Below are 27,118 nucleotides of genomic sequence, written 5' to 3'. Positions count from 1 at the left end.
TTTGCTTTTGTTTGAAAAGGATTAATTTTCACAGTAAAATTAAACAGTAAAACTTTGATTGCATTATTTTTTTCCCTTTATATCTTCAATTAGATGTATTTTCTGATGTCTGCTTGAAATAATAAGAAAACAACTAAAATTTCATATTTTAACTATTATGTTATACCCGTAACATGTTATAAATATTCTGTGTGTCCTTGGCCAAACGCAAATCCAATTTTAAGTAGAGTTACTGAATGAGCTACATGAATGCGCAACGCCAATGGAAAATTTTGTCACACCCGTAATATTTAGTCTTCCCTGTCCACTGTTCTTAGACAAAGATATGGATTTCATAATTATGAATCAAAAATTGTGTGTGTGTGTGTGTGTGTGTGTGTGTGTGTGTGTGTGTGTGTGTATATATATATATATATATATATATATATATATATATATATATAGACCAGGGCTACTATAGCTTTTCAAGTGCCTACAAGATAAGAAATTGAGACAATCTTAAGTCTTTTAGTCAATATAACTATATATTTGTCACACTCGTAACAATGGAATGATCCCCAATGTAGATTTACGTATCCATATGAATCTAGATACAAACTTTAATAGTAAAAAATGATTCTATACCAATAACATTTCAAATAAAAAAGTAATAATTTCTTACGTGATTGTAGACTTATTCTTTATCAATATTTACAGTAGGCCTATCTTACGTTTATGTAAAACCATCATAACTTATATACATAGTGAGTGAGTGAGTGAGTGAGTGTGTGTGTGTGTGTGTGTGTGTGTGTAACTTACTGGAGTAACAAATTATTGGTGACGTATTGGTCAGTACATTTATGAAATAAATCGACTTAATATTGATATTGTTATTGTTATTATTATTAATAATATTATTATTACTGAAAAATTCTTGCATGTTTATCTAAAGATGGATTCAAGTAAGTAAAGGTAAAAATAATAACTGTCCTACAACGAGCTGTATAAATGCTAACCGACATCACTGAAAGTCTGCAGTAAACAGCAATATATTGACGTATTAAAATGACTTGAAATATAGGCACAAATAACACATTCGCCTTGAAAAATTATTAATTTTAAACAACTTGTTATTGTTAATGAATTCTTTACAAGGACTTTATGAAGGTCAGGCCTATTCATCTACCGTAAGGTGAAACTGCATCGTTCGGAAATAGCAAACAATGTTCATTATATGGATTTCGCTCCTCCTCGAACTTCCCGTTGGTTTAACAGTAGTTCCAACGATTTGGTAGCTAGAACTCTCTTGGTAAATGACAGAGCATGGGAGAATATAAGCCAAGCGGTGACGTTAACTCAGCCGTAATAAAATAAATTTTCTGTCGGCAAATAAATATTGAAAATAAGGTGGCTTAATATTTTGTAATAGGCCTACATTCCGTATGTTTATGCAAATATATCTTTTTTTTTAAGAATTTGATATCATTATCATGTTCATGATAATCATGAACTATTTAGCTAGGAGCAGAACATGTGGTCTTTTCCTGTGAATCTCGAAATAGATATTCTTAATCTCTCCGTCAACGTATCAGAGAAATGAAATTTAAACTAGAAATACAATACAATTCAGTGGGGATAGAAATCGTAAAAAACGTAAAAATAACGCTGAATACTTTTAACGTAGAATGGATCTGATATAAATAACATAAATAGCTCGAAATCAGTGCAAATTGTATTTTAAACGTCTTTTAAGACACCATACTTAGAAATGAGGCTAGAGAAGCGTTAAAAACTGATTATTATACGGTAGTGTGAGAAAATTACTTTTGTGCGAGATCATGCGTATTTGCTTGGTTGCCGCACAAAACCAATCCGCGGAAAGTCTAAAATTCCACATTCAGTATTCCCAACCTAACACACATAACAATTTCCCTCTTCTTACCAGTTAAGTGACATATTGATTTTACTGCTTTAGGCTTTTAACATATTATTTTTAGAGGCGTTCAATATAATAATAACATTAAATTGGAAACTTACCATTGCAATTTCACCTAAATTGCACTGTTAATTATTATTTTTAAATATTTGCAAAAATTAAGTAAACTCTACAACTCCACTAAAGTTACTGCATTCGTGATGCAAGTAACATTAAGGAAGCCGTGAAAAAATCAACAAGATTCCAGACTCATCATAGACAGTGGGGGGGAGGAAAGACAGACGTATATCACGGCCTGCTGGAGTATAGTAAACACAGAAAACATTTTAAAGCAACAATGTTCAAGATAGATATTTTTGTTTTGCAAATTTGCCGTCATTGAACAGAAACGAAGATGGAGATTTCATTGCAACTAATTAGAAATTCCTCGTTCAGGTATGTAATAAACGATCTTCGCACAAAATAATGTACGATACACGAGTGGTATGCTTTCTTTCAATTCTCGGAAATTAAAAAAGCTCAACTACGTTTCGCTTTTTCAAACTTTTCCTAGAACATGAAAACTTCAACATACCGCTCTTGTAACGCATATTACTATTAACACTAGTGCAAAAAGTATTTTTAACACTGACTTTCAACTGTTTGCACCGACTGTCAATTGTTTCCCACCAGATGTCACACGGCACTAATCGCAACCGATCAATAAAATGGTTTAAAAATTTCAGGCTTACTTTTAAGAATGAAACGTTTTTGAATAAGAAATACGAGTATATTTTACAAATTAAATAAATTTCTTCAGCAACTATTTTATTTATGACTATAATATGAAACAAGAATTTAATTTAATGTCATACTTATAAAAACAGAAGGAATACATGGGTTTCAATCAGAGACCTCTCTATTTGTTAGTCCAATGCTCTACCACTGAGCTTCGCCACCGTCTAACAAAATAGCAAATGTTTCACTCTTACAATGAGGGGGAATACAACAGAGAACTTGGGAGAATTTTGTCTGTACTAGCACGGACGAACGGCAGTCTGAAAATTAATGTACGAGACACATGTTAATAATGATTTTATTTTGTTCATAGGGTTGCTTCACTCGGCCTACTGCCTCGTTTCGCAAACATCCCTACTCATAAAACGAAGTGTAATTTTTAACACTTGCATCATATAATATTTGGCCCATGCGGCTTCACAAGTTTACGAAATTGAAAATGATTGATTGCATGTGTAAAACTTTAAATATAATCTATAATTTACAATATCGGAAAAACGGAGTTCACCAGAAATTAGAAAGAAAACATGGAAAGAACACAGCAAGGTGAGTTTCATAAATGAGAATTACAAAAACGGTTTGCAGAATGATGCGGAAAATACCTCAAAAAGCAACATAAGAACAAACTCCAGATAAAAGTATGTAGTAAATTATTCATGCGCTTTAAGGAACAGCATAACGAGAAGTGAGACGAAGGGAAGGAAAAAAAGAACTAAGAGAAATTAGAAAACTTGAGGAATTGAGAAATTACATAGAGAAGAATATATTCGATATAAATAACATAAATGGTACACTGCAAGCAAATACTGTGGACCTACTATATAGGTACAAACAGAAGAATGGATAAAGAGAAATAAGTAAATAGAAAAGGAACATAATAGTTCGAAATTAGATCAATGATTATGGAACGAAAAGTATTAGTATTTGAAACGAAAATAAAGATTATTTATGAACAGAAAAACATGAAAACAGCATACGAATCATTAATCAAAACCATCTCTGTCATATTTTATAATTCAAATATAAATTAATTTCCTGTTCCGTATTAACTACGCAAACAATACAGAGAAGAAGGTGATAATACCTCAATGGACCAAGACACGAGCAATTAGGATGGAAGAGAGAAGAATCCGAAAAGGATAGCTGCCCTTGAAAAAGTGGTACCGAGCGGTAACAGCACCTAAATTAATTGTAGATCAACTACCTAAATCTATTTTAAATTTAAATTTTATTTTTATGCGACATCGTGCGTATTTGCTTGGTTTCCGCACAAAACCAATCCGCGGAAAGTCTAAAATTCCACATTCAGTATTCCCAACCTAACACACACAACCATTTCACTCTTCTTACCGCTTAAGTGACATATTGATTTTACTGCTTTAGGCTTTTAACATATTATTTTTACAGACGTTCAATATAGTAATAATTATAAATTGGAAACTTACCACTGCAATTTCACCTAAATTGCACTGTTAATTATTGTTTTTAAAGATTTGCAAAAATTAAGTAAACTCTAAATCATTACATAACCTTACCGTTTGTTTTAAGTTCGCATTTATAGACTGGGGGAAAAAAAGACAGACGTATATCACGGCCTGCTGGAGTATAGTAAACACAGAAAACATTTTAAAGCAACAATGTTGAAGATAGATATTTTTGTTTTGCAAATTTGCCGTCATTGAACAGAATCCAAGATGGAGATTTCATTGCAACTAATTATAAATTCCTCTTCCAGGTATGTAATAAACGATCTTCGCACAAAATAATGTACTATACACGAGCGGTATGTTTTCTTTCAATTCTCGGAAGTTAAAAAAGCTCAACTACGTTTCGCTTTTTCAAATTTTTCCTCGAACATGAAAACTTCAACATACCGCTCTTGTAACGCATATTACTATTATTTTATTTTATTTTAATTTATTTTTGGGGGGGGGCAGCTATCCTCGACATGAATCATTTATTTTTCATATATAGAACTGTACAGATGGTTATTTATAATTAACAAGGAATATCTTAAAACATTAATGGCTATATCTTGAAGTTCCAAAAGATCGATATGGAAACGATGAAAGAAATTGATACAAAATCTTGATATAGTGCCCCTTGCACCAAAGAGCAAGGCAATTACTTCCCAGCGACAAATGATGATAATGTACTTTAACCCTTAAATTGGCAAAACTTCATTTCTCACACTAGTTTATTAAACCTTGTCGGACTGTAAAGAAAACAACTATCGCAATGTCCATATTTTATATGTCGTACAATATTATGGTATTGTGAAATTTTAATATTCGTATCAATTTTTTCTATTGTTCTATTAAAATTATAGCATATAGCCTATTAACCTATTGTATCCTATAGGATACTTCGTCAATTTAAGGGTGAACACCATCTGCCAACAAAATTTCATTAGATTTCTCGTAAAGACGAGAGTCCAAAGATACCTGGTACTTACAATTAAACTCCCTAGAACTAGAAAATAAAACCCACAATACTTCTCACATAAAAACTGCCGGGGATCGAACCGCTGCAGAACGATCGTTGATTGAGCTCTGAACTTGTAGTAAAGGAATTGGAGAAGTAAAATATGTGATAATTTTTCTCTTTTAGATTAGCTATTTACACATGTTAACGTTACTGGTTAACTACAACTAACTTTTGTTGTTTAAGTTTATTTCGTCTGCTGAACAAAGAAAATTTTTAAGTTCCGTATTAAAGAAATATTATCGGCCACTGTGTAGGGCTATGTAACGATTAGAGTTCAGCTTTCATACTGCGTGGAAATGATGTCTTTTTTTTTATCAGTTTTAAGTTCGAATCCCAGTTAGGAAAAATTGTTTTGTGTATTTTGAATGTGTTATCCTGGTTTACATTAGGCGGAGATAACGATACCATAAGTCATAGACAGGGGCAGGTATTTATGGAGATTAATTTTATCATTTGTGTTTTTTAATACTGGTGTCGGCCTAGATTGTTGGAGATTGATCTGTAGTCTTGGCGGAGATTAATGGAAATTTTGGAAAATACAATTATTTTTTAATTGGAGCATTAACTCAGTATGAATATTACTTTCCAAATAATTAACATTAAAACTTCGCTGGATTCTGGTAAAGGTGCGCTATGGCCAATAGACAATATTTTGATATATTAATACACATTCATTAAAAACGAAAAAAAAACCTGCAACCCTCAAATTAACACTTTCAAATTGAAGAGTCCACTGCAAGAATGATGGATGTCATTTGGAATACATTTTGCAGAAGCGATTGAAACTTTAAAATGCTTAGCGCTCAAAGCTTGACTGTGATTTTCCGATCATTATTGGACAATGACTATCAGTGTTAATGCCATATAACTCTCTATGTACATTCTATATGTCCTAAGCTATGCACTGACAGTCTTGGTTCATTTTCGGCAAGAAAGTGACATCCATCATTCTTGCAGTGGACTTTTCAATTATTAGTGAAATGTTGAATTCTGCGTCTTCTGCGTTCACTAATTTATTCAGAACACCTGGAATAGGCCTTCCGTGTAATATAGCCTACTTGGATATATAACAAATTCAAGTGAAAAAAAAAATCCGAAAAAAAAAAAAAAAGAACTCAGAATATGAAATTCGCTATAAAACGACACAATTGTAATACTTCGCGAATGTGTTCATATTTCGCTATTAGAACTCTGTTTCGCGATTTGTCGCGATTGTTTTATCCGCATATTATTAATCAGAATCACTTAATTCGTAAAGATTAGTAAAAATCTATTGTATATCTATTATGTCGTGATTTTCGCGATCTCCATAAATATCCGGCCCTGGTCATAGAGTTCTACATTTTGTTGATGTAGTGTTAAGATAAGAAGTTCAATAAAAAGACTAGATGGGACAAAAACGAAATTAGTAAAGAAATAAGAATTCAAAGAAAATTGAAATAAAGCAAGTGAGAAAGATAAAAACGAGGCAATAAAAACGAATATAAAGCAAAATTTACAGAAATACTCGTAGAAAACGTAAGTTAAAATTACATATGACGATGAAATTGAATTATAGATTTGTAGATTAACCATGAATATCTTAACACTAACGAATTTTTACAAGATTTCATGATGTAATTAAAATAAATTATATGAATTATCAGTAGTTACAAAAACATAAGTTAGCTTACGTACTGATGAAACTTAACCTGATCTACAGAACAACTACGTATCTACTATAAATGCTATCTCAAAACTGTTTCAAGTAATTTGTATTACGCGGACCGTGATCAAATTTACACGGAATGGATCATAATGATTACATTGAAAGCAGAATTCATTACTTAATTTATCACAACAAACTTTAAGGATTTTAATTATTATCCACGTTGTGGATAGAGAAAAATACAGCGAAAAGATCTATCGGAAATATTCCCCTTCTTCCTGTCATTCCATAATCGTTTTGTGACCCGCTATTATGCACGCCACGGGTGCAGGAGGACGTGTGGTTACTGTACCGTATCATATTTCTATAACAATACCATGCTAATCCTGAAAAAAAAAACACACATTCGATGGATGTGCTAAGTAAAAAAAGGAGAATTCTCGAAATCGGTACGAACGTCTGCAATCAAACCAGAGATTTAAATAAAAAATGTAAAAGTAGATTGGAAGGACGAAGACATGGCGAAGTTGAAGAAATATAAAAATGGTTGTGAATACAGTTTTAAACGAGGATGAAGAAGACGAATAAGAAAAATAATATAAAGGCTAAAAAGAGGAACAAAATCGAACAGGAAAAAGACGAAATGAACAAACAGGCAAACACAAAGGAAAGCAACACAAGGACAAAAGACAAACGATAATGAAAAGACGATAAACAATACGGTGAAGAAGACGAATGACAAGAGAATCAAGAATGTGGAGACGAACAAGGAGATGAAAGAAACGAATAGGATGAAAACGAATAGGAAGACGAAAAATGCACAAGAAAATTAAGAACCGGGCAATAAAATGTAGTAAAAGGAGAAGAAACTGAAGGAAACGAACAAGAAAATGAAGGAAACGGTCAACATATTGAAAGAAAGAACAAGGCACTAAAGGGAAGAGCAATAAAAAGAGGAACCGGACAAGAAAATTAAGGAAACTAACAAGAAAAATAAGAAAGTGAAAATACATTTAAAGAAGTAACAAGGAAATTAAGAAAACGGAAAAAAATTATAAATCTAAGAAGAAAATTAAGAAAGCGAAAAGAAAATTAAGAAAACTAGCAAGGAACATAAGAAAGCGTACTAGAAAATTAAGGTAACAAACAATTAAGGAAACGAACAAGGAAATTGAGGAAACTAAGAAGAAAATTAAGAAATAGAACAAGAAAATTAAGAAATAGAACGAGAAAATTAAGTAATCGAACAAGAAAATTAAGAAATCGAACAAGAAAACTCAGAAATCGAACAAGAAAACGCTGAAAGTGAACAAGAAAGTTAAGAAAACAAACAAGGAAATTAAGAAAAAAACAAGAAAATTAAGAAGACGAACAAGATAATTAAGAAAACGAACAAGAAAATTAAGAAAACAAAGAAGAAAATTAAGAAAAAACAAGAAAATTAAGAAGACGAACAAGATAATTAAGAAAACGAACAAGAAAATTAAGAAAACAAACAAGAAAATTAAGAAAAAACAAGAAAATTAAGAAGACGAACAAGATAATTAAGAAAACGGACAAGAAAATTAAGAAAACGGACAAGAAAATTCAGAGAAATGAGAATAAAATGAAGAGACTGATAAAGACAATTAAAAATTTTATTCCTATTTTATTTGCTAACAGCTAGTGAGTGAATAAGTATTATTTTCCTGTCTAGTTATTCATGGCAATTAAAATTTTGCACAGTTATGTATATAGCAACTATTGTATCATTAACTAAAGCTCCTTTAAAATTACAGAAATTATTCACAAATCATGAGGTGATGATATGAAGATATGAAACAATGGCAGAGTGGAAACCTGCTCCACGATTCTTAATTCACTACAAATCTCACAGAGATCTGTCCAGAATGAAATTCAGGCTCCCTTCGACGAGAACCTGTCAACTAACTGACGTACACTTGAAATAAAGTAGGCCTATAACAACGCCAGAATCTTACGAATAACAAATTGATAGCATTACGCACTCCGAAAGTCTACATTATTTCAGACGCAAATACATATTATAACAAACATGTTAACATTATATATCGTGAACAGACCACATTGCAGTATAAACAATTAGAAAGGCTAGGTGATACAAGGTTCCGTAAAATGCGTGGTTTAGAGTTCAAATACCGCGTGGGTTAAATTTTCTTTCCCATTTGATGTCTTATGTCGTCTTAGTTTAGAACCCTGCTTCCAGACTCTACGTACACATCACAGAAATCCAACCGCGTGTTTCAGTAACTGTATCTATAGAGTAGAACACATACATTTCAGATAAATCCCTCTAGATATAGGCCTACAAAAAGAAAACTTTGATAAATAAAACGTGATTGACAAGAAAGATTTAAGGCAGTCGTAAGTTCGAAAAAGATTTGTGTGTCTACACCTTAAATAGGCTACAACAGAGGATGTGTTAATTGTAACAGAAGTATTCTTTGGCACGTCTCGTTATTGCAACTGTTTGAACATTGTCTCTAATCACTTAGAAGGAATGTATGCTCATAGTCATGTACGAGCAAATAATATGTCAAAATAAACGATTATTTCTGGAGCGGGTGTGACTATAATGAGGGATATATTTGTTTCGTACACAAACGTTATGCTCCGATGTCTATTTCTTACTACGCTGTCATATAATCGGCGATAAATTAATGAACGTACACACCCGCTACTTGTCATGACGTATTTCACATGCGCCTAAGTAATACACAACTGATAAAAGCCTGTAATAATTACCAATTCCGTAATTTATTCATAGTGTCGCTATGAGGTAATTGGATTATTAGTATTTAAATGTGTAAGGTTATTAAAACAACGATAAACGCAAGACATGAACGTGTTTTTATGGCTTGAAAAATGTAATTACATTCGAGACTAAATATCGAATTCTGACATTTAGACTAATTATGCCGTCATTAGCACAAATTAGTCGACAAAAAGACTAATAATTGCGTCAAGTCATACTAATATCTTATGGACTGTATTTTATATCCCATGTAGGCCCATATAGAATTCTAGGGCAAATATTATTGATAGTTACGACTTGATTTAAGTATCTATTTTTAAATAGATTTTATTGTGCATGGGCATCACGACGGAAAGAATATTTTGCGCACACATTACAATTTTCATACAGGAAAATAAATCATTTTACAAGTATTTTCCTTTCCTTCGGCTTACATTTAAGAAATCGAAGTTTTATTTTTGCGGTAAAGGCTACTGAAACTAGAATAGTAGCCTAATCATTGGTTCGAAGAAAAGTGCTGCAGTTTTGAACTTCAATTTGAGCTATTATCTGTGCACTTATTCATATGCGAAAGGAAAAATAAATGAGCACATAATGAATAGATGGAACAATCAGTGGCTATGCAGTACAAAGGGTTAAGTTACGAGAGAAATTAACACCCGCTTAAATAGCAACAAAATTATACCGGATTTTATACTAACGCAATTTTTATCGGGCCATGGAAAATTTAGGTCTTATTTAGAACGATTTAAATTACATAAGAAAAATGGCTACGTATGTATCTGTGAGGAACAGCAAACTGTGGACCACCTTTTGTTCCATTGCCCAACATTCGAAAACAGAAGATTTATTTTGGTTGGACATTTACATTTTTGTAATGTAATATATGACAAACCATTATTCTGTGTTCAGAAAAACATGCCGCTATAAACAGTTTTGTAATTTTATAAGTTATGTATTTAAGGACTTTTAATTAATTCAAATTAATGTAGTAGATATAAGTGTTAATTTTAAGTACCAAGACTGGGTCACCACGACAAATGAATTCTTATTATAATAATATAAACTATAACCCTAATGTACTTTCGGGTAAAAAAGGGTTCAAGAAATTGTATATTCAAATAAATAAATAAGTACTTGGTACTTCGGTAAATTTCACAGTCCTACTCGTTTACTTAATGTATAAGTACTTGTAACATCTCATGCCAAAGAAAGAAAATAATTAACTCAGAAAAAATGGTTTTAAGATCAACTAGAATTTGCACCCAGAAAAAATCTCAGAATAACTTTCGTTACACACTGCAATAATAGACTAGGCCATAGAATAATGCAAATTAATTCAAACTTTACTACTGTTATGCTTAATATTTAAACTGCACATTTGTATGAAATTTTCAGTAATTACTTGTTCTAGCACACATTGTCGGACTCTGCTAAAGAAAATAATGCATTTAAATACTTTAAATTTCACATGTAATCTTGGAATTTCATACTTTGTATAATATAAACAGAAGAAAACCAAGAATTATAAAAAATTCTATACATCCAACACAAAAAAGAAAGATATCTCGTACTATTAATCATGATACAAAGAAAGAATTTGGTTTACCGATATTACTCTAAACACGTTTTATATTATATAGACTGACAGAACGTTTAATTGACTAAGTTATAACTTACACGGTGAACCATAAGTAATGTCATTAAATTTAGGCGATTATTCTTTCAGATATATCGAACAAAAAAGTTTAATGCATTTCTACTCGTTTTTGCTTCCTTTTCGAGATAAAAATTGTTTTATATGAAATATTTCATAGCGTGTTTTAGGAACGTCATTGCTTTAATTCCCAATATGCTCAGTCAATTTAAGACAGCAGTGTAGTATGAAAATAAACGATTGAAAGAATTTTAGTTTTGTCTTTTAAATATGCAGAAATTTGATCGGAACAAATGTAACATTGTCAAATCCCTTTGCAGAACGAAAAGTTACATTTGTTTGGATCAAATTTCTGCACATTTAAAGAATAAAACTAAAATTATTTCTATCATTTATTATCACAACACACTGTTCTCTTAAATTGACTGAGCATATTGGGAATTAAATCAATGGCTTTCACAAAACAAGCTATGAAATATTTAATATAAAACAATTTTTATCTGGAAAAGGAAGCAAAAACGAGGAAAACAGCATTAAACTTTTTTGAAGTATCTAAAAAAATAACACCCTGAAATTAATGCCATTACTTATGGTCACCCTGTATGTTACTTAATATTCATAATTGAAGTATGCGTGTTAAATTAACTATTATACCTAACTAAATAAGATAGAAAAGAATAGCCTATATTTCCAGGCCAAGAAGTGGGCTAGAATAATTTCAATAAATATCTTCATCACACCAGAAGCGACGAAAAAGAATTAAACCTTGATGATAATAATTTATGATTATACTACTTAATATTTCTCTATAGGGTTTTTAAAATAATGAAGTACCTATATATATATATATATATATATATATATATATATATATATATATATATATATGCTATAGTTATATCTTTACATATTGAAAATGCCTAAATAATAATAATAATAATAATAATAATAATAATAATAATAATAATAATAATAAATTATGCGATATAATATTTTGTACAAAAGTCATTGTTGACGCACTAACAAAAGTCTTTGAAACAAACTTAATATTTCGTTAATCAAGCGCGGAATTCATTAAGCGAACAAGGTAAATAGTTCAGTAACTTTCAAATTAAAATATGATTAAATTAAGAGGCATCTATTCTGATGTTTTCTCTAATAACAGAACAAATTATTATTATTATTATTATTATTATTATTATTATTATTATCATCATCATTATTATTATTATTATGTTATGTAAATAATATTATATGTAGACCTACGATGGATTTAAGTTTTAGTACTGTATATTTCTTTGAACAAGTAAAAATCTGAAGAACTCCACAACGTGAAAGAGAAAATCATATATCGTATTCAAAACGCAAACAAATCCTCTCATGCCATTTCGGATTATTATTAAACAAAACAGATTCATTTCTATAAAAAGATAATATAAATATTTAAATATCACTACTGCAGCCTATTTTAATAATTATGCACTAGAAACATGGACACTAAAAAAAAATACATGCACGCAAACTAAGAATATTTAAAAGAAAAAAATTTGTGAGTGGTGAAGGACCCCGTCACCGAGAATGAAAAATGCTAAAAAAGAATAAATGCAACAATTTATTATTTATTTAAACAACTGACATAATAGTAGAAAAAAATTAATGTCATACGCTTTAAATGGATTGGACACGTCACGAGATCCTCGCCGGAGAGATCGATTAAAACAGCGAGCGAAGAAATACCATAAGAAAGACGACCGTTAGGACATCCCAATTTACGACGTTTCTTTTTAATGTTGCAGAGTGATTAAAAAGATTTGTAAATGGGCCATTGCAAGTCTAATTGTTGAAATACACAAAACTTGTGTAAAATTGTGAAGTCATCAGCAAGAAGCTTACATAACTTGTAATTGTTTTGTAATAATAATGTTCTTATTACTGGAAAGAAGTAACCTACCAGAGATACTGAGTTCTTAGTGTCAACAGCTAGATATAATCATATGCAATTTAATTTAAGTTAAAGGAAAAAATTCAATAGAAACTAGGTCCAACATATTTTATGAATGACAGAAAAGTACTGACAAAACAAATATCCTACAGTATAGAGACAAATAATGGTCTTCCTAAAACAAGACACGTTATCTTCAACATTTTTTAAATCATTATGAGCCGGAATTCCTAACTAATCTTGTATGATAATGACAATATGATGATGAATATTATGGATGATAGGCTTTTAGAGCAGTTTTTTAATTGTAACGTCTTATAATTTATATTACATCATTTTTATGTAATTTACATACGTATATAGGCTATATGGACAGCTCAAAAGCCAATCAATATAATTCACTGATGTAAGATTCAGAATAATTAAGGTTTTTAAAGTGTTAAAACAGAGAATTCAGGAAAAAGATTAGTATTTATCGGACTATTTTATTTCTTGCATACAGCGTCGAGTTCATTTTTTATTTTAAATTCAGTACCTTCCAGTATCTAAACGATTTCTTACGGGCGCAGTCAAATTGAAGTTATAATTGTGATCGAGTTTAATAATTTAATTTAGGTATGACTATCATTACTATTACTGTTATTATTATTATTATTATTACATAATTATTTTATTGGTGTTGTGAAGATGAAAAGAATTGTCATTGTATTATATTAATTATGTATTATATTGTCTTGTAGTATTTTATTGCTTTGAATTGTATTATATTAAGTATGTTATAGCTATTCATAGCATTGTAGTAATTTTCCATCATACTGGTTGAGTGGAAGAGAAGGCCGAATGGCCTTAACTATGCCAGTTAAAATAAACCATTATTATTATTATTATTATTATTATTATTATTATTATTATTATTACAACTGAGTTTCCCATTGAAAATATGAGCGGTAATTTAATTCTTTTTACTTAATCTGATTGTCTACTGAACACTCCATAGCCCACATAATGGAACGACGGTAACAATATTTACAATATCCCATTTTAAGAACGGAAGGAAAACTGCTACATAAGCAAATGCTATCTAATTATAAACCGAAAGGGCTGAGAAACGCTGGACGATACAGAATAGGCCTATTGATATTCATCTTTCTAATGTCTGAGCGAGCCTGAAGACTAAAAGCTGTTACATTGATGATTACAACGGTGAATATTTCTTCCATTAATTAAAAAAAATATACTTTACAGGAATGCTATTGAAATTCATCTACTGATGTATATAAAAAATATTTTTGTAAACTTTGAAATCAGATGTCATCCCCACTGTACTGTGAAGCTGTCAACGTTTATAGATAGACACAAATTATGGATGGGAGGATGGAAAGGATGTACTTCCGGTGAATGGCATGGGGATGGGTGACAGTGTCGTAATGCGGAACTGTGTTCCAGGATCGGAAGTTGCAAGGAATGTTCGCATGTACAGATTCGCTGCCGTGACAAGAGTCGGCAGACACGCGTTGTTCCTGATCTGATTTTAAAAAATGTTTAGTAATAAAAGTAGTTAGGCCTAAGAGTTAAATGTGTTCTATTTAATTTCTGCAAGAGTTTCGTTTAGAAGTCATTTGTAGGTAAAAAGTTTACTTGCAACTTCTACGTTTTATTTTAAACTAATTTGTTTTTTCTGTTTCCAATTTCTGTCAATATTTGAGCAATAAAATGAATAGCATGCATGAAACAGGAACATTAAAGCATGTTTGCGAAGATATTTCTAGAAGTCTCTAGGTTGTTTAAACATAAATTTTGCTGTTTTTAATTGAGGACCGTTTTTGCAAAACTTGCGTACTGAAAAAAACTAAATTTTACAGGAAAGACAAAAAACTGAATGAAGACAAATAGCTTATAGGTGCAACCATCACACTTTGACACACTATAACGAAGATAAATAATTCAGTTTTACTAAGATAACTTTAACATCGTGTAGAGGTCTGCTTTATGTTAACGAATCCACCAAAATCTCAATTTTGCAAATTTTGCAGTTAGCAAGTTTTGCAAAAATGGTCCTCAATTTAAATTCTAACTCTGAACATGAAAGTTTGGAATTGAGTGTCGTAAAGTAGCAAATCTGTACAGGCATACTAAAAAGGTAAACCTATCCTTTCAATAAGCTTGAATTTCTATCAAGTTTGCTATAAAGCTTTGGCTGGTATGTAGGGAATATAATAAAATGAATAAAAAACACAAAACACGACTATTAAAAATCCATTTCAAATATTTAATTTATTTCAGATTTTTTCAAACGGGGGTGAAAACCTTCATGTTTTTATATAATATATTTACAACAAGATATTTTTGGTGCAATATTATTTACAAAGTATTCTTTAATCAATAGATAGTTATAATACCGTGTGAAAGGTAGAAGGGGGTTGGAGAGAAAGGCGAATGATCCAACGAATAGTGATGAGGGCCGGTGGGCGTATTAAGGGATGATGGCGACTATGAAAATGGAATAGGGATGACGGATATGTAAAGAACACAAACAAGGGTCCGCGTGCGGGAGAAAGGGATCACAATATTCTGCAGCAGGAAAACAATATGGTTATCAACCTCCTATAGGGCTGCATTATTACGACTTAGGTAAATTTTCTTGTTTTTAAAAATGTTCGATGGAGACTATAGTAATTGTAACGTATTTTTCTTCACAATGTTCAGCCATTGACTATATGACACTCACTGTACATTTAAAATAATAAAAAATTATAACTGTTAGGAAGTTTGTTTTGTACAAAGCTGGATGAGATACCTTAAAATTTTTTTATCATTTTGTCATAAGTAGACATGAATTGGAATGTTTTGGATTACTCAAATTCTGCCTGGAAAAGAATTTGATATACACAGTTTCACACTTTCAGTTCTGTACTTGTACTTTATGGAAACAAAAAAAAAGTAATGACATGAATAAAGAAACACCTGAATTTAGTTCGGTTAAATACCACACTGACGATCATATAACTTCTGCGAAACTATTACCAAATCAAAATTTGAAACTTTTTTTACACAAATATGAAAACTAGTTACACAAACGAAAAATCCGTGTCTTGTCTTTTCATTGGATTTCAAAGGAGAAAGATGGTATTACTTTTTCTGTGTCGTGGAGTTAAAATTTCGGAAACGTTTATAACTTTAAGTCTTGAAATGCAAAACTTAAATTTACAACAAAAAGCAAATAAGGATTTTAAGTATTAAATAAAAACTATATCTCGTTACTGAACTCAAAGTTTATTTTCTACTAAACAGAATCTCAGACAAATTTCATCAATATTCAGAACGGAATGGAGATGTAGGTTTTTCGAGTCTAACAGTGACTAATGTTACATTTTTCTAGTTTCTATTTTTCTTTATGTACAATGACAGCTTTAAAATATTTGCTTGAAAACAAAATAGTTACAAGGTGGTTTTGGAAAGTGTAAACACAGTCTAAATGAGGACCGTTTTTACAAAACTTGCTAACAGAAAAAACTAAATTTTACAGGAGAGACAAAAAACTGAATGGAGACAAATAGGTTATAAGTGCAACCATCACACTTTGACACACTACAATGAAGAGAAATAATACAATTTTACTAAGATAACTTTGACATCGTGTAGAGGCCTGCTTTATGTTAACGACTCCACCAAAATCTCAATTTTGAAAGTTTTGTAAAAACGGTCCTCAAATGCAAATAAAAATGTCGCCTCTGATTAGTTAATAAAGAGTTAGTAAACATTTTAACACATTCATTGTACATATTTACATGTTGAAAAATTTCAACACTCAGTTCTAATTATGAAATAAGTAACTTCAGACACATTTAGAGCAAATAAAAAATACTAACGGAATAAAAAAATGTATGTAAGGTTATTGAATTTAAAGTCTCTCTTATTCTAAAATGTGCAGTAGTTAAAGATCAATAAAAACACTTCGATCTCCAGTCATCTAAATTGTTATGTGAATTCATAAATGTGATGTCACTTTCTGAGATGTCACGTTATCGTTAATACTAACGATCATTCTATATTCGCTCGCGATAATGAGTGTTGATGCAAGATACGATTAAATAAATCATACTGGGCACCAAGTCTTTAATCAAGATTAATTTACAAACACTAGATATAACTAAGATTTAAAAAAATGATAGTAATTGTACTGTACTTCCTCTGATATATTCGGCACGCACACTGTTATGTCCTAAAGTTATGCTTGGATGATAATTATGCCGGCATGTTTTATGTAAAGGAACCCTCCGGAAAACTTCCCTTTTTAATTATAGGTTTCTAGTTGTACCGATAAAACTGTTAACAAGATTTCAGTTACTTCCAGTATAACCTACTTATTTTTAAACAGCTATTCTTTTTCTCGTAAAAGTATGTTGTCTAATACAGACCAATCAAATGGAAAAAAAACAGTAAAGTCTTTGTAAATTTGTTGCAGACGAAATTTTGACAGTAGACTGAAAAAAAAAATGTAGAAAGTAGCCTATATCTTAAATGTTTCCGTAGAAATTTAGGCAACATATTAAATTGTTCAGTATTGAAGAGGAAGGACATAGCTACAATTTTCCATGTAACATTTTGGCAATGAATAAAATATATAAAAATCCAATGAAAAGATACTGTAAAAGAAATATGAATCAATATTTGTAAATTATTCCAATTCGAAAAATTAATGTTAATTCGTGTCTGATTATTTTCAATGAAGTGAATTGTAAATTTGTGCGAACACAATTTTTGTTAATAGCAATACATTACTAAAGCTAATCATAATCATAAATACGTACCCAAAATTTTTATAATAACGGCGAATAAAAAAGTAAAGCTGCTGCTGCTACCACTACAGTACAAATATTCAGTTCACACTTTATCCCGAAGAACATATAGTGGGAAGCGATTATTTGCTGTTAAACCAAAGCAAATATATAGGCTATCCATATATAAAATCATCTGTCTTACATTCGGTGGGATAAATAACCAGATTAGCCTATGTCCTGGTTTTGAATGTTTACATACCGCAAATGATCAACCTTTCTAGAAACTGAATACTTTATGGAAATAGATAGACTATCAATATATGGACATACTATGCAGCTGATCGATGGGTTGCGATTGAAAAGCACCTGCACGTAAAAACGTGATCAATATTGCCCGAATCTTCCTTAATTGGTGATCCTTAAATGTATAAAACAAGCAACAAGTGCTTGAATAGTTTAGCGCAAAATACTAGGCCAATCAACTGATTACAATGATTCCGCTGTCAAGTATAGAAGAATTTAAGGCATTCTGTAATAAGCACGATTTATATTTTTGGAAAGGATGTCACAGAAAACATGATCGTCAGTGTAGTAGTGTAAAAAATTTAGTTTGTTTACCAACAACAAATTCCGAAATCCGGGCCACTGAATAGCATATCTTTTAATTTCAAAAATATCTATGCAGATAGCCTATGTTAATGACAGTGTCACAGACGGAAAAGGACATATCACGGTATACATAATAACAATTAAAAACATAATGAAATACTGCGTTTCGGAAGTGGTAAAGATTTGTCTACTTTTAACACACGTATACGCGCTCCTTTGTTCAAAAAAAGAATCATTCAGGTCCTAACATCGGTAGCAACAGACAGAGCTACCGATATAATAAAAAGTAAATTAAAATAAAATAATATAATTATATGTATAACCTATAGTACAGTTTTTTTCTAGTAACCCAATGAAGAATGCCTTTGAGCACGAACACACCACACAGGTAACGATAGCAGAGCGGGTACATGAGTTCGTCTTACCACGCACGGCCTAGCAGCAGGACAGCGGAACACGTCTTAACAAAGGAGGGCTATGTACATCACACGTACTACGGTCCTCTCGTCACGAGTCCAAGGCAAGAAAACAGTGATGATAAACAGAAGAAAAAATGCATTGTTCGATAGGCCCTACCTAAATCAGTTCCTTGCACTCAGTTGGCGGCGAACTTAAACTATTTGGCACACTCGTACAGAACCGCCCTCGGCTCATCTTTGTTAGGCCTATGTAGTGGATCACCCCTTCCTTTGTTTTCTATCGTCAGGGAGACGTTCTGGTCAGAGCTCGCGGCGGCGAGAAAGACGAGAGTCGAACACGCGTCCCCTCACTGTGACGGGAACAAGGACGCGTCCCCCTCACCGTAACGGGAAGCGTCCGACCACGTGTCATTCTCGACGACGAGAAAGACGTTCCTGACCACGTGTCCCTCACAGCGACGGGAACGAGAAGTGTCTCAGCACGTGTCCGTCATCGTCTTCGTCGTCGCCGAAGTATCCGCAGCCTGCTGCGTGCGCGGGGGCCTACATGTGCGTGAGGGGCATGGCGCCGGGGCCCGCGCCCATGGGGTCCGGCGACCCCGTGTGTTGGTGGTACTGCGCGTGCATCTGCTGCAGACGGACCTGCTGCTGGTGGTGGTCCGCGGACGGATCCGTGGGCAGGTACATGGAGATCATCTGACGCAAGTCCCCTTGCGAGGACGCGCCCCCGCCACCACCCGAGTTCCCACCCACGTACTCACGCTTGACGGAGATGCCGCCCCCGGGTGCTCCCGCTCCGGGGGTGGGCGTGTGGAGCCCTCCCGACGACGGCGACACGGGCTCCGACTTGATGCTGCTGCCGCTGGGACTGTGCGACGACATCTGCGACCCCGGCTGCTGCGGCTGCTGCTGCATGGCGGCCGTGTGGTAGGGCGACCCCGCGCCCCCGGGCACCGTGCCCCCGGCGGAGTACATGCCGTACGACGAGCCGTTCATGTACGAGTTGAGCGACCCCGAGTTGGGGTGCATCTGCCCCATGTCGTAGCGGGGGTAGCCGCCCGCCGCCGCCGCCGCCATGTGGCTGCCGTAGGCCGAGTGGTGCTGCTGGTACGCCGAGGGGTCGTGGTGGTGCATCATGTAGCCGTTGGGCATGTAGCCGTTGGGCATCTGGTACATGTCGCGCCCCACCACTTGCTGCACGGCGGCGGCCGTGGCGGCGTTCCGCGAGGCGTCGCCCCCCGGCAGCAGCGACCCGGTGCCCAGGGGGTACTTGTCCTTCTTGAGGAGCGTCTTCGTCTTGCGGCGCGGCCTGTACTTGTAGTCCGGGTGCTCCTTCATGTGGACGGCGCGCAGCCTCTTGGCCTCGTCGATGAAGGGCCGCTTCTCCGTCTCGCTGAGCAGCTTCCACTCCGCGCCCAGCCGCTTGGAGATCTCGGAGTTGTGCATCTTGGGGTTCTCCTGCGCCATCTTGCGGCGCTGCCCCCGCGACCACACCATGAAGGCGTTCATCGGCCGCTTCACGCGGTCCACGTTCTGGTTCTTGCTGCTGCTGTTGTTGTTGTTGGGGTGCTGGCCCGGGTGGTGGTGCGCCATGCCCCCCGGCTGCTGGCCGCCGCCGCCCGCCCCCGCGCCGCCCCCCTGCCCGTGCTGCTGCTGCTGGTGTCCGTGGGGGTGCTGCTGTTGCTGCTGCTGCTGGGGGTGGGTGTGCTGGGGGTGCGCGAGCGGGTGCTGGGGGTGGGAATGCTGCTGCTGTTGCTGCTGCTGCGTCGGCGGCGGCTGGTGCAGCTGTTGGGGGGGCGGCTGCCCCAGGTTCATGACGCTGCTCATCACGCTGCCGACCGGCGTCACGTTGCTGTGCACGATGGAGCCCAGGGCGCTGTACGTGGAAACGGGGTGCCCGTGCAAGCCGCCCGGATGGTGGGGCGGCATGTTCGCGTGCAGACTGCCCCCCTTCAAGTCCGTCTCCATCGTGAGCATATCTTCTTCCCTGTGCGAGTACAGCTTGGCCGCCTGATCGAACAACACTGCACGAAAACAACACGCCACGCACTACACACGCAACAAGTCCGCCCAGAACTCTAGCACGACGACACTGGGCGACACATGGGCCTGGCGCGGCGCGGACTCCCTCCCTCTCTCTCTCCCAGGTAAGACTGCTGCCTGCTGTACAGTTGGTCTATTCACGGGTGCACAATGTCTCTGAATGCCTCCACACAGCGCAGAGCACCTCTCTCGTCTGCCGGCCGCCGCACAAAACCTGCTGTTGCTGCTGCTGCTGCCGCTATTCTTCCTCGCTTCTCACTATTTGTCCCGCTCCCCCTCCTAACCGATCCCTTCCCCGTGGTCCGGCCTCCGTGCCGCTATTGATTGACGTGCGTGCCTGCCATGATTTCGGCCGACCAATCTCGCGGCCCGGACCGACTCCGGGGGGCGGGGTTCGGCCGTGATGTCACGACTTGTGGGAGGAGCCTGGATCGTCCACGTTCCCGGGTGGCGGCAGATGAGTTCCGCAGCAGGCCTCTTCCTGACCAGGTGAGTTCTCGGGTTCTCCCGCACACACTGCATGTTGTCTGCACTCGCCGGGTGCGCACCACTCTCAGTATTAATAACAATGTTTCTGCAAAGTGTTTTATTAGGCCTTCAACTAATAGCCTATTTTAATTTCTATAGACTGTCAAAACTCCTGGGAGTTCATCTTGTCATGTTTTCCTTAATTTGTATTGTCACGTGCTAGCTGTGAAATATAAGACATTTATGACATAACTACTGTACTGTCACTTTAAAAGGTCACACCCCCTCCACCGTACGATTTCGCATGCTTGAAGTAGCCTATACTGTAATTTTAAATGAAATACGCTAGTAAACAATAATAATAATAATAATAATAATAATAATAATAATAATAACGTACTATTACGTTTTAGATGTACAGTAGGCTACATTTATATTCTGATATTGATGTGTTGCACCTTATGAAAAGTTTATATTTTCACTCTTCCATAATTTGTGATCTTTTGCGTTGTTCGAATTGTGAAGGAGCTACGTGACGTTATTCCAGTTAACTTCTCTTAATTGCAGTTACCTGAAACTAACAATTTATTACACATTATGTTCGTCAATTCACTGTTTACATGAAATAAAGGTTAAAGTAAAATTATTTACCTAATTGATATATTATATAAATGTTCATGTAAATAATTTCACATCTGTTAAATAAAAAATAATTTATATTAACATTAACTCGTTAAACTTGTAAACTTCTTTCCTTTTCTCTTCTTCAGGAAAAGTAATGAAATAAAAGGGTAACAAAAACTAGAGAATTAATACAGACATATTTGTACAATTTCGCGTGTACAAAATACTTTTATTTCCTAAATGACACACTTAATGAAATAAGTATTTTACTAAATCAGATCATTTCGTGACAGAAATTGGAATTTCGGAAATTTCGTAGCTACGGAAACGTGAAACAAAAGGATATTTTTATAGGCCTATAAAGCTGTTACATAAATTTTACACACACAAATGTCATTGAACACTCATACGAACTATGTTTAAAGTTCTGTAGCGAATGTAATATTTCCACAAAATAAATTCGTAGTTTTAATTCAACTGGGCAACGGGCAAAACGAGGTTTTTAAATTTTAGAATAACAAATATTTCTCATGCTTTTCATTGGGACATGTAGATAGGCTAAATCGGCATTTTTAAACTAGCTATAGTTTTGAGTTTCGTCCTCGGGGTTGTAAGGTATGACTTCGACAAATCACAAACATCTCCTTTGCGAGTAAGTCTGCAGGAACACAGGTACATGAATTTATATTGAACATCGTCTGTTTTATAGTTTAGTCCGCAAGTAGGTTATCATTCCAAACTTCAGCTCCGTATTCCAGCCTCGATCTCGCTAATAAAAAATATACTTCAAAAGTAAAGTATCGAGAAGGGAAAGACGTAGACCTATTTGACCGACCATTGTAAATGTATGACTGTTAATCTTCATGTAATCTACTAAGTGATAATGTGTATTGAAATGAAGTTTACCACCAACCATACTACAGCAAGACTATTTACCATAGACCCTAAGTCTCATGATGATGTTGGTGATGTGATGACAAAAATTGTTTCTTTAAATTCTATAGGGTAATCTACCTAATGTTATAGGCCTATACAGGAGGTCATTCTTTGAGATATTAAAAAAAAATTAATACAATTTTGCTTCCTTTTCGAGATAAAAATTGTTTTATATGAAACATTTCATAGCGTGTTTTTTAGAAAGCCATTGATTTAATTTCCAATACGCTCAGTCAATTTATGAGAGATAAATGATTGAAAGAATTTCAGTCTTATCCCTTAAATGTGCAAAAATTTGATCGGAACAAATTAAGCTAACGTTTTGTTCTACAAAGGAATTTTACAATGTTACACTTGTTCGGATCACATTTCTGCACATTTGAAAGATAAAACTAAAATTCTTTCAGTCATTTGTTGTCATGATACACTGCTCTCTTAAACTGACCGAGCATATTGAAAATTAAATAAATTGCTTGACCCAAAACACGCTATGAAATGTTTCATATGAAACAATTTTTATCTAGAGAAGTACATAGGGCCTACAGGATTATATTCTGACAATAGGTAGGCCTATGCTAAGGCAATTAAAGAAACAACTTTCTGTCATTATCACACACTAGCTACACATAGGCTATCAAAAATTGTGTCGAGTTAATTTTGCGACGCTTCCTTCAAATCGTACTTCACATGTTTACTTTCACAAAAATTAGCACAGTAGCCTATAGGTAACCATTGTTACTGTTACTTGAAACTAAGTTCATTATTTAATACATTCTCGTGGTTTACGTAAGAAATACTTTGATAGAAATGCACTATAAAGAAATAATAATAAATTCTTTAGTAATAATAATAATAATAATAATAATAACAATAATAATAGGCATAATAATAATAATAATAATAATCGAATTCAATCACTAGACTTAGTGGCCTGTTGCGGTCTCGATGTTCTCGTGCAATAATTTATTTATTTATTATTTATTTATTGATCATAATAACAATAAATAATAATATTAATATTAATAATAATAATGATAATAATAACAATAATAAAAATAGGCATAATAATAATAATAATAATAATAATAATAATAATAATAATAATGACTAGCAGTTTAAAATAAAATTAAGAGAAATCCACCAAAGCGAAGTTATTTTGGTTCAATAGTGATAGTTACTCTACATAAGATTCCGAATAGTCTATTCTACACAAAACTCTACAAAATAGGAATGGATTTCTTACTCTACTCGATGGTAAAATGCAAATCTAGCTTTCAGGTAAAGCTCTCTGTGAAGCAGATTCGAATAATTTCAAGGGAAAAATTGTTTATCGATCGATACCCGCCTTCAGAACAATTTTTTCCCTTGAAATTATTCGATGGTAAAATATTACTATATACGCGTCTGCAAGATAGAAAGCTACTGTAGCTATTGCAACATTGAAACCCCTTCACTCATTTTCCCATGAGACCAACACTGTTTTCTGATATGATTTTGAGTCAAAACTTGGCACAAAAAATTATAATTATGGAATTGTGTTTACTTGTAAACCACACAAACTTAATTAAAATCGTGTTCATTAACACTTAAGCTATGGGCTATGTTTACCTTCCCCAAAAGAAAAAAAAGAAATAAATATAATAATATATAGGTCTATAGGCCCTAATAATCTAATAAATAATAGCAAACAAGAGATACTCTATATTGACACAATTTTTTTTCTTTAAATACCATCATTTCCCATAACTATTGTCCGGGAACATATCTATGATCCACGATACAACTACTCAAAGAACATTTCAGAAGTAACATAGACCGTTCGTAGATAGCTGTTGTGACTTGACTTCAAACTACAATACAGCAAAAATATAAATAAACGCGGTAACCTACTACGTTTTGGAGTACAAAATTTGAATGGACCATAGTTATGGGAAATGACGGTATGTTAGTGTATTATTTCCATACATTCATTATTATAAGGCCGTGTAGAAATTAGTCTAGCTCTACATCTTTCCACTTTTTCATCATTCTGACGTCTTATATTTACCGCGTTAATAGCTGAAAACTTAAATTATTGTCACTAATATTCTTTATGCTATCATAATTCATGCGTACGTCAAACGTCTAACACTGACAACCCATTAATGTGGTATGATTTAAGGTAACCTAATTATTATTAAGTTATTAGAGACCGTATTATGTCCCAGGGCGTACGGAGATATTGTTGGCTGTTCATAGACTATATTGAAGTGACGTCATATTTGACGCGTGCCGCAGCATCTTGTTTGTGCTGAAGTTGACATCCCATTAATGATTCAAAACTAGACCTATAGACTGTTTATACTGCATTATAGTGATAAAGACTGATACTACGATGATGTTTCTACAATTTAAGTTATTTGTTAATTTATTTTCACTGGCAGAGTTGAGACCATAAGGCCTTCTCTTCCACTCGACCAGTATAAAAATGCACAGCGAATATAAATAACAGTAACGAAAAAAAAACATTAGAATAATAATAATAATAATAATAATAATAATAATAGTAATAATAATAATAATAGTAATAGTAATAGGCCCTAATAATAATAATAATAATAATAATAATAATAATAATAAATAATGTAGGACTAGATGTGTTTAGTTAGGCCTATAAGAGTTAAACAATTACAATGTAGTGTTCAATAATACAATTTGTATAAAAGAAATGACATTTCATAATGGACATTGATATAAGTTACTTACAGTAGCGTAGCTATTAAAAATAAAAATCATACTCCAAAAATGGTATAAATGAAGCAAGATCATAGGCTATTCTAGAGACGAAAAACAGTATTTTTGACAATCGGCTTTTGGAAGTAGTCATGTCTGCAGTCCTTTTATACACTATTATACAATATTTAAAAAATAAGTAGGCTACAGTATTATGAAATAAAATATCTTTCATTACGATACACAACACTGTAGCTCCCCAATTGTATAAATAATGTTTGATCAGTGTAGACCTACACTCTTTATCATAGTGTAAATAGTAAAAATAGAGTATTCTAGTGTACATAGTTTAAAAACTGTAATATAAATTGTAAATATTAGTGTAGGCTAATTGTTAAAGTGGTCTATGTTTTGTTCTGCCCAACTTGACGAAACAAGACTCGCGTGAGCAGACACAAATACTTCGCTTGCTACATGCACGCACGTCATTCGCAAAAGTAAAATCTCCAATGGGCTTAATACTTGACCTTGTACTTTCCTAGGACAAAGTACGGTCCCTAATAATAATAATAATTAATTTTATTTATTTATTTATTTAGAAAGCCACCGACGTGGCTCAGTCGGTTAGGCACTTGCCTGCCGGTCTGAAGTTGCGTTCGGGCGCGGGTTCGATCCCCGCTTGGGCTGATTATCTGGTTGGGTTTTTTCCGAGGTTTTCCCCAACCGTAATGTGAATGCAAGGTAATCTATGGCGAATCCTCGGCCTCATCTCGCCAAATATCATCTCGCTATCACCAATCTCATCGACGCTAAATAACCTAGTAGTTGATACAGCGTCGTTAATCAACCAACTAAAATAAAATAAAATTTATTTAGAATATTAACGTGCAAAACAACAGCACAAGGCCAATTACAGTTTAGCACAAGATACAAAACAAAACAGAAGAAATGATGATGAGAATGAATGATAGAAATGGCAGTGAGATGGAATACAATCAATATAATAGTCATCATTAATCTTTGACCAATTGCAACAAAATAAATAGCAATATCTGACAATAATAACAAGTAAGGATATATCATGATAAACTCAAAAGGTGTAGGCTATACTACACATTACTTACTTACTGGCTTTTAAGGAACCCGGAGGTTCATTGCCGCCCTCACATAAGCCCGCCATTGGTCCCTGTCCTAAGCAAGATTAATCCAGTCTCTACCATCATATCCCACCTCCCTCAAATCCATTTTAATATTATCTTCCCATCTACGTCTCGGCCTCCCTAAAGGTCATTTCCCCTCTGGCCTCCCAACTAACACTCTATATGCA

General features: G+C 34.2%; 2 protein-coding genes across 7 annotated transcripts in view; both read right to left on the bottom strand.

Annotated features, from left to right (window-relative positions):
* LOC138710867 (uncharacterized) overlaps positions 1 to 27,118 on the bottom strand; it is a 2,470,114-nt gene that overhangs the window by 883,165 nt on the left and 1,559,831 nt on the right. The gene's annotated exons all lie outside the window — the stretch shown is intronic.
* On the bottom strand, positions 16,786 to 21,288 carry LOC138710866 (transcription factor Sox-2-like). Its single transcript, XM_069842037.1, has one exon. The coding sequence runs from the start codon at positions 20,983 to 20,985 to the stop codon at positions 19,552 to 19,554; it is 1,434 nt and encodes a 477-aa protein (XP_069698138.1). The 5' UTR covers positions 20,986 to 21,288; the 3' UTR covers positions 16,786 to 19,551.

This window comes from Periplaneta americana, chromosome 12 (genome assembly GCF_040183065.1).
Source record: "Periplaneta americana isolate PAMFEO1 chromosome 12, P.americana_PAMFEO1_priV1, whole genome shotgun sequence".
NCBI lineage: Eukaryota > Metazoa > Arthropoda > Insecta > Blattodea > Blattidae > Periplaneta > Periplaneta americana.
This window is presented reverse-complemented; position numbering and strand designations above follow the sequence as displayed.

What these genes read in the sequence shown, in the direction of transcription:
- LOC138710866 (XM_069842037.1), bottom strand. Translation starts at nt 20,985, where the DNA reads ATGCTCACGATGGAGACGGACTTGAAGGGGGGCAGTCTGCACGCGAAC.